The sequence below is a fragment of the Pagrus major genome, chromosome 11 (assembly GCF_040436345.1).
Source record: "Pagrus major chromosome 11, Pma_NU_1.0".
Lineage (NCBI taxonomy): Eukaryota > Metazoa > Chordata > Actinopteri > Spariformes > Sparidae > Pagrus > Pagrus major.
The window spans coordinates 17,342,278-17,351,275 of record NC_133225.1 but is presented as its reverse complement, the minus strand read 5'-3'; the positions used below and the strand labels follow the sequence as shown (position 1 = coordinate 17,351,275).

Sequence of the window (8,998 nt, the reverse complement as noted above, 5' to 3'; positions counted from 1 at the left end):
GGTGTAATTTTCCCAATTTCCAAGATGTGATTCATTTTGGGAATTCACATGTCTCTCCCATTCCCGTTTAAGGATGTGTAATCCTCATAAGAACACGAGATAAGAGATGAAGGATGATAAACAAACAGTCCTATCAAGTATGACTCATTGCTCTGGCACAAGTTTGTGAAACAGCATGTTATATGGGTAGACATCGATTTATTGGTATATATATATATTTTTTAAGAAAACACTCTGCAGGACTGAACCAGGCTACATAATACTGTGGTTTCTTAAATATACTTTGATAACTTGTTAAACTAAGATATATGACTAAATTTCAGAGAGAAGTAAAGAATGAGAACAACAGATTAAAGTATTCCTGACTGTATGGTCCATAAACCATCTTTATTATGATATTGATAACGTTGGTCTCATTACTACAATGTAACACATGGCCTTGATTAGAGGCATAACAGAAAACAGATGTGGAAAAATAGCCTCGTAATTACTAATGGGAGAGGCTGGAAAAACGTCATCATGACAGAGTTTGATGGCATTTTTACATACTTGCCGCAGGAAATCAAATCTTCAGACAAACAAGCTTTTCTTTTATTAACATGGTAAAAGACAGAAACACATCTGCACTCAACGTGATTTATACATAAAATGTATTGTCATATAACTCAAAAGTTTCAGTAAAACAGTGTTTTTAGGTTGTGGTGTCTCTTAAAGCAGTTTGATGCTTTCACCACTAGAGGGAAGCAAATCACTTGTGATTTCTATGGATTTCATTTATGGATTTCATTGGCTTAACTTTGCTTTCCTTCCAGAACCCAATGTGTCATCTTCAGATTGCTTAATTTGTACGAAAAAACCTGAAGACATTTGATTTACTGTCATGTAAGACATAGAAAAAATTCTTAAAATAGTTGCTTAATGACAACCCCAATTCCAGAAAGGTTGGAACACTGTGTTTTGCATGTTACAGGCATCAAAATCAGAATGAGTGTATATTTATAAATAATGTTAAAGTCTATCAGTTTTAATGTTGAATGTGTTGTCCTTGTACTGTAATCTACTGAATATTGGTCGAAAACAGATTTAAAAATCAAGTTTTGATTTACATTGTACACAGCCTTCCTACTCAGTGTTTTAGTTGCTGATATATTTGCTTCTAATCACTAACTGATTAATCGACTAATTAAGCCAAACATTAATTATATAAGATTATGAACAAATTAAGACAAAAAATCAGTGACTCGCATCTGCGTAGCTCAGTGTTAGAAGCTTCCATACTGTATAATTTCTATTAATCACTATTAATTATCTTACAATAATGTTTCGGTATCTACCTTCATCTTTAAATTCTCTCACATTATTTTTACTGACCTAAAGTAACACTAGAAGATAATAATTAATAGACTGCAACCTCTGGAAAAATTTATCTTGGTCTCCCGTGCACTCGGCCTGATAACATGTTGTCTTACTCTGTAGTACTCGCACACTCAGCCTTTAGCTCAGCCATGGTCTTGCTGAGGCGATACATGCTATACATGGCAGCAAGAATGAGAAACAAGCCTGTGGCCACGAGAAAGATGTGACAAAACATGAGGAACCCGGTCGAGGACGTATCTGAAGGCAGAAACCACACATAGACCCATCCATTGTGAAGGCTGTGGTGAACAAAGTCAGGTCCCTGCTCAATCACCAACGTGTCATAGAAAGCAGCCGATTTGTGAGACCGACTGATGATGCGAGTTTCCTTTGTTGGTGTTGTTGTTGTTGGTGGTGGTGGTGGTGGTGTTGTGGTGGTGGTGGTGGCTCGTTGGGTAGCTCCTTGAGTGGGGGTTGGTGTCGTTGTGGGTGGTGTGGTTGTGGGTGGTGTGGTGGTTGAAGCAGCAACTGTTTTTTGTCCAGTGGTCGAACTGGTGTGGAATGGTTTCGTTGTTAGCTCATGCAGGTGCGTTGGAAAATAAGTCGTGGGTGTTTTAGCATCGCAAAAGTTGAACTCGTCATCATTCAGTGAGCCAACGGTACGCAGCACTTGGTACGCTGGACTATGACACAGCACATCGTCTTTGTCAAGAACCACAAGCTCATTCTGTCTTATCCATTTTGCAAAACCTCTGATACTGCAGGTACAGTTCCAGGGGTTGTCACTCAGAGTAAGATTCGTCAGAAGTTCATTTGACAAGAAGATATCTCCTGGTAGAGTCTCGAGGTGGTTGTGATGCAAATCAATCGTCAGAACCTGTCCAAGGCCCTCAAAGATGTTTTCCGGAAGGTTCTGCAGCTTATTGTTATTAAGAAGCAGTATGCCCACTGTGGTAAGCCTGGAGAACAGCTGAGGATGCAGGTAAACAAGGTTGTTGGATTTCAGCGACAGCTTTTGGAGGTTGGGAAGGCAGCAGAAGAGGTCTGAAGGCAGCTCAGATAGCCATTCATTTAAATGGAAGTTAAGGGTCAGGAGTCCAGACATGTTAGCAAACAAATTTCCAGGAACAGTGGTGAGGTTGGTGGTATACAGATAAAATTCCCTCAAGTCAGGCATGTGACCCATCAGCTGGTCTGGTAGGGATAATAGGGGGTTGTTGTAAATGGTAAGCTTTGTCAGCATGGGCATGTTGTAGAAGGTCTTTTCCGGGATTGCCGTCAGTTGGTTGGAGGACAAGGTGAGGTACTTCAGGTTTCTCAGGGACCAGAACACCTGAGGCGGAAGGCTGGTGATCTGGTTATGGTGCAGTTTTAGCACCTCAAGGTTGACAAGTCGATCAAAGATCCCAGCTTCTAGCACCTCCAGCTCATTGTTATAGATCAGGAGCTGCTGAAGTTCAGTCAAGGAGTGAAAGATGGTAGGTGGAAGCTTCTTTATAAAGTTCCTGCCAAGGTTCAGAAAGTTGAGTTTGGTCAGTCCATCAAAAATATCTGAAGAAAGATTACAGAGATAGTTCCGGTTCAGGTCCAGAGTCAGCAACTCGACAAGTCCTTCCAACATGTCTGGAACTAGGGTCTCCAACTGGTTTCCATCTAAATACAGCTGTTCCAGAGTGGTCAGTGGACTGAAAACCCGAGCAGGAAGGGTAGACAGATCATTGGACGACAGCTTGACAGACTTGAGCTGTTGAGCGACGCGGAAGGCCCTGGGATGGATAGTGTGCAGATGGCTGTGAGTCAGAGCGAAACGTAACATGAGGTCCATGTCTGCCAGGCTCTGCTCGTTTATGACGTGCATGGTTGTCTTTTGTAGGTGCAGCAGGTACGTGTGGAGAGGCAGGTGCTTTGGTATATCTGTGATGGTGTAGCCGGCACACTGAACAGCACCTGTAACTTTACAAATGCAACTGCTGGGGCAGACGTCATTGCAGCTGAGGTGTGGCAGTGTGAAGAGGAGGAGTATCATCCACATGGTGCCTGCACATTTGACATAAAAACACAATTTGACACGAGGTAAAATCTGAAATTATGTCTCATTAATATCATCCCAAAAAGCAGCGTATAGTGGTAATACTTCACTGTTTATCCAAATGTTTCGATACACATTTCATCAAATCAGATTTTAATGCACATCTGGAATTCAATTCTTGACACACTAGTTCTCAAACAATAATTATGAAAAATGACGCAAAAGATATTTTATTAGATATATTAGATTTTATGTGACTCTTTATATTAAGAGTAAACATTCACCATTACAATGTTGCTCACTATCATGAATATTAGTACCATATTGACTTTTTATTAATCACTATAAAGCCCTTATTAATGCCTTATTTAGCATGACCATATTCTACAACTATTCAGTCAGTTTTCCTTAAAAAATATCATTATCAGGCTGCTTATTGGTAAGTAATGAAAGTGTTATATATGAACTATGATCTTAATACGTTTTGTTCAGTATGTGGTTCAAGGCATTAATAAGTTAATGAATTTATAATGACTAATAAAGAGCTAATATGCTGCTAATATGCATCCTAATTAGCAACTTAATATGTGTACCTTAATATAAGTCTTTAAGATTTTTTTTTCTTCACTTGAATAACAGTAAAGTCTGACTCGACTAAATAAATATTCTACCAACCTCTGAAATAAGAATCCATCATTGTCCGTTTGACTTTATGACCGTGTCTCTCTGCTGCTCCTCTCTCAGTATCTGTCTTGAAGAGCAGGGCACCCTGTCTATCAAGTGACCCTGCCCTCCGCTCAAAAATGCACATCCAAAAACCCTCCTTCAAGCTGCCCTACCATTGACTTTAAAGGAACAGTTCAACCGAAAATTAACTACTCACCTCCATGCCGATGAAAAGTCGGGTGAAACAACTGTAACAACTAAAAAAAAAAGCATAACTTGACTCCATAGAGCTTTTCCAGCATAAAACAAGTCTCTGGAAGCCCAGTAATCTCAAAATGATTTGAAAGGACATTATTTAACCCCCTATCTCAACAACATATGTCGATATTGGAGCTGTTGTAATTTTACTGTAGGATCACAGTCCAACTTGTTGTCTTGGACTATCTTTGACTCATTTAATTGCCTTTCATTTGGTTTGACTTAAATTCTAAGGGGTTTTTTTTAGTTTTTATTTCTCATCTGGGGCTGTGATAAAAATTGTACTTGAACTTTTGACATGTCAAAAACTCTTCTTGGCATGATGCTGTATGTTTGACTGCTAATGTATGAATGACACAGAGGATGCTGGTTCATTTCCTGTGGACTTATCTTGACAGGATGGTCTGACTGCGCTCCAGCTTGTGGACTGAACTATAACAGATAAAACCCGCTTCTCTGTCAAGTCAGTTAGGCTGTTTGTGTCTGATGCCTGTAGTGTGACTGAGCCATAGGATAATTGTCAGCTGACAGCAATGGAATAAAATTAGTACAGCTATCACTTTGTGTCAGCTTTCAATAGATTCGACACCTCTGAAATGGTATGTATAAGACCGGGAGAGAAAGAAAGTGTGCTATTAGTGTTTATAATTTCACCTCTAACTGAGTACGAGGCAGTGATGACGGATTCCTCCTGATTTCTAACAGGTTCACAGAAGCATCCATATTAGCCATATTTGTGCAACAGTTTTCTGTTATGCATGTTGAGTCAGCGTGACCTCCTTAAATTTAGAGGCAAAATGAACTGTATCTTAAAAGTAAGCTTAATTTCTAACTTGGCATAGATTTAAGTGAACTGCGATTGATCGCTGATGAGGTTACATTTTAAGGGGTAACTTTTTCATATGACATAATGATAATCTTATATGGAATTTTACAGGCAAGTCAATTGGGCTGGCTCTTATCTTGCAACACAATAGCAGATAGGGTGCCAAAACAAATATGCTAAGTAAATATTAAATATTTTGATTTCATGGTTTCAAAACACAAAATGCAAAATGTTAACAGAAAATAACACATTTATGCACGCCTAGATGTAATGGACCACCATGAAGCAGTGGATTGCACCATGTAGCTGCTTCTTTGTTACTCTCCTTTCAAAATTTAAGGAAAATTTGGACATTGAAGCACTCACTGATCAAAATGTTGTGCCTCTATACAAAGAAGAATGTGATAAAAAATAGTGTGGATATTTATGTATGGTTTATACCATGTGCGTGTCATTTGCATGTGGCTATTGTTGTCTGTATGCAAGTGCATGTCTAAACTCTGAAAACGTCCAGTCCAAAGTAATCATAGGCTCAAAGTAAAAGTCAACACTTTCTTTTGATTCGACTGTAAACGCAGCTCTGCGTCACATTCAGTCTGGTTTCCCTGAAACCTCCTGTGTTCATTGTGCTCAGTGTGATTCATATATTTTCACAACAGCTGTCCCATTATTTAGACTAAGCCCGTGACTCAGCTTTGTCACCCTCTTCCTAAAGACCCAGTCAAATGAACTCCATTGCTCAGTAATTCACCTGTCACCGTAGGCGTGCACCACGTGCCAAATTCCTTCACTGAGGTGCTTATTTCTACTGTTTGATATTCATTCACTCATTCATCCTTCATTTTAATTTGATTTTAACTTGGACCTCACTAATACCTCGTTTACAATACAGCTTAAGACCCTAGATAGCAAGAAACACACGCTTAGATAGAAATGGTGATATTAAAAGTAAAGATAATCAGAAGACAACAGCAAAACAAATAGTATAGATTCACATAATCATTTTATTTATTTTGTAAAATGAGCAGCAGTGACAGACGTGATGTTTGTTGGCAGTGGTACAAAAAAATGTTGTGCCCAATTTTGCCACAAGAGAGCGACATAAACAAGCAGTAGGCAAATAAAATCCCTGCTTAAAATAATAACATGTCTTTGCAGTCAAGTACATTTTGTCATATGAGACCCTCAAGTATTTCCAGTGAGTAGCTGATTATTTACAGATTAAAGGTGTACAGCAGCCACCGTCCTTAGATCTCTCATGAGAGCACCTCGGTGCAGTGGAAACGTTTACTGATGACTTTGATTATGGAACAACTCTATATTGCTGGGATAAATACAGTGTGATTATATTACTGGTGTGTTGAGTCTTAAGGCTATGTTGGGCTTTGCAGCAAGATTTCACAGTGCTCCTCCTCCCCTGGCATCAGACGCAGTACTTCCAGAAGCAAGCTGCAGAAGAAGAGATAAAGACTTGTAGAGTGACACCTTACATGCAGGAAATGAATGCTGCAAATGATAAATATAATCAAAGTTAACTCACGTTCACCCCTCTTCCTAGTTATGGATTTGCCTTCTGCCAGACTGGCTGTGATCTCCCTCTCCAGCTGCAGGTCCTCCCTGAGCGCCCGCAGCTACAAGCAGACACCAGAGATTAAACATGTAGACGTCATTGCACTATTGATGCGCCATCAATTCAGGGGGCAGAGTAACCGTTTTACTCTCAGAGCCACCTGTCTGCGTAGAATTGATCCACATTTTTTTGAGAAATTTTAACAAGATGCCAACATCTGATTTATACGCTGTCGTAAATCTTTACAGGTTTTTCAGCCTGATCCACATTTTTTTCCAAAGTTGCTTCCTTACCTCTTCTAATTCAGCTAACTTATTGGCCAGCTCGACACCTGCAGACAGGACAACCAGTCAGCATCACAGCAAGAATTGTGTCACTTATATTAGTTTCACTATTTTGATGTTTATCTCTCACCTAGAGGATCATCCTTTTCAACAGGAACTAAGCTCTTGTGGAGTAACAGTGCTAGAATCTTGCTCTGGGCATCTGTGTCTTCTTTTGGATTAAAAACACTGTTTCCTGCAAACACAAAGCAACTTTAGGCACCATAAGCGTCACAAAACATGAACAGAAAATGTCATAGTCATGCATCATCTCCTAATCTGTTAACCCTTAAACAAGCAATGGCACCAGTTTCAGGGGCGTTGCATGCAACAGCCTCAGCAGCATAAATAATACAATGTTTGCACACTTACCAGGGTTAAATATGCTCCTTCCCTCCACGTTTAGCACTCCCTGCAGTAGTAACAAACTCAGGAGTCCTAAGCAGCAGTTCACAACTGTAACCCTATCCATCGTACTCATTGTATGGTCCCAAACTAGTTCCGCACTCTCCCTCAAGCAAGGCGAGCAATCCACTGCCTTGGGTCCATCCCGTCAATATATTTATCCTTCCAGGGGCCAGGAGGAGGGGCCAGTCGGCCCCTCGTGTACTAAATCAATAACTAGACGTCGTGTTTTTCGTCAATAGGCCACCTTTTCACGTGGACCATAGAGCGTCTGAATGAAATACGGGGATCTGACGTTGTAGGCAAGGCCAGTAACCCTACATCACTCTGACAGCTGCAAATCAAACAGAAAGAGGAAGTTATAAATCAGCCTGTTGGTTATGAGAGACCAGAATCAGATGTTCTTCTTGGCACTTGCAGGTCTTTTTCTTTTACATTAATTGCTTCCTTAAATAGGCACACAGGAGTGTGTTGGTCTAAGCAAAGTAAATTGATTCAGTCTCTAAGTGCATCGAAGCCGGAGATGAGCTCCTCAATCTTGGCTGATTTGATTTGGAACTGAAGGAACATCCATCACTGTGGCCAAGCCAACAACTACCCAACACCTCCTCAGTCACTGTGGTCCATATTGTGCATCAAGGAAATCACATCTCATACCTCTGCCAGAGGAGCAGCCATTGTGCTTGTGCAGTTTTAGGGAAATGAGCTGGCTGGCAACAACTGGATTTGGCATGTGAGGGTCTCATAAAACGGGCCACCATGCACCCACTTGACTTAGGAGCCTGGTGACGTCTGGAAGCCTCGAATCCAGGAGCCTTTCATGAATCTATCACTTTGGTCATTCAGCTTTTGAATACACAACAGATCAAAGACTTGAAGAATAAAACTAGCAATGTGGAACAACCTGAAAGAGCCTGGGGAGTGTCTACAAATTTGCAAATAAAAAAAATAAATAAATGTATTGATGAGGCACCTGAAACAACTACAACACAGGAGAGGTATTTTCTCATCGCCCATATCAAGTAAATGTCGGCTACGTGCACCGAGGCCTTAAGTGAAGCCTAAGCCCTTAAGAAGCCTAAGTTCATAGCTTTTTGCCGACAATTGAACCAGTTGTGAGCTTCTATTAATGTAAGAAATGCGTGTGATGCGTGAGCCAAAGCCGTGCAGTCATTAATCCTGTTCCTGCCCCCAGTCAGTCCACTGCATCACTAATGAAAGAGCTCAGGACCATAATACCTAACCGGAAAATAAACAATAGGACTAATTCAGCAGTTACACTCCATACACATCTCTTAATGTTGCTATTGATTGGCCAGTGAATGGACCCCTGATACCAACTCATTATGATTTATGTATGCATTCATTAAAGAAGGCTGGTACATGTGTGCTGGGTTACAGTCCTGCACGTTAAAATGTTGAACACTAGAGGGAGCAAACACATTAACATACAGGTAATGAGAATACCAGCTGCTGTCTGCTCACGTGACACGTGTGTATGTGTGTGTGTGTAAATGAGAAAGAGAGACCACAGAGAAAGGTTGTAATGCACTGTCACTACACTG

General features: G+C 40.5%; 1 protein-coding gene across 1 annotated transcript; it reads right to left on the bottom strand.

The window, feature by feature from the left end:
• Window positions 1–569: 569 nt before the first annotated feature.
• LOC141004958 (uncharacterized) lies at window positions 570–4,124 on the bottom strand. Its single transcript, XM_073476677.1, has 2 exons — window positions 4,061–4,124; window positions 570–3,393 (listed from the first exon to the last, which is right to left on the bottom strand). The coding sequence occupies exons 1-2, from the start codon at window positions 4,080–4,082 to the stop codon at window positions 1,466–1,468; spliced, it is 1,950 nt and encodes a 649-aa protein (XP_073332778.1). The 5' UTR covers window positions 4,083–4,124; the 3' UTR covers window positions 570–1,465.
• Window positions 4,125–8,998: the final 4,874 nt, after the last annotated feature.

Bases quoted from the DNA above. Each gene is read 5' to 3' on its own strand.
- LOC141004958 (XM_073476677.1), bottom strand. From the start codon at position 4,082: ATGATGGATTCTTATTTCAGAG. The intron at 3,394-4,060 runs GTTGGTAGAATA...TCAAATGTGCAG, and splicing joins GATGGATTCTTATTTCAGAG to GCACCATGTGGATGATACTC.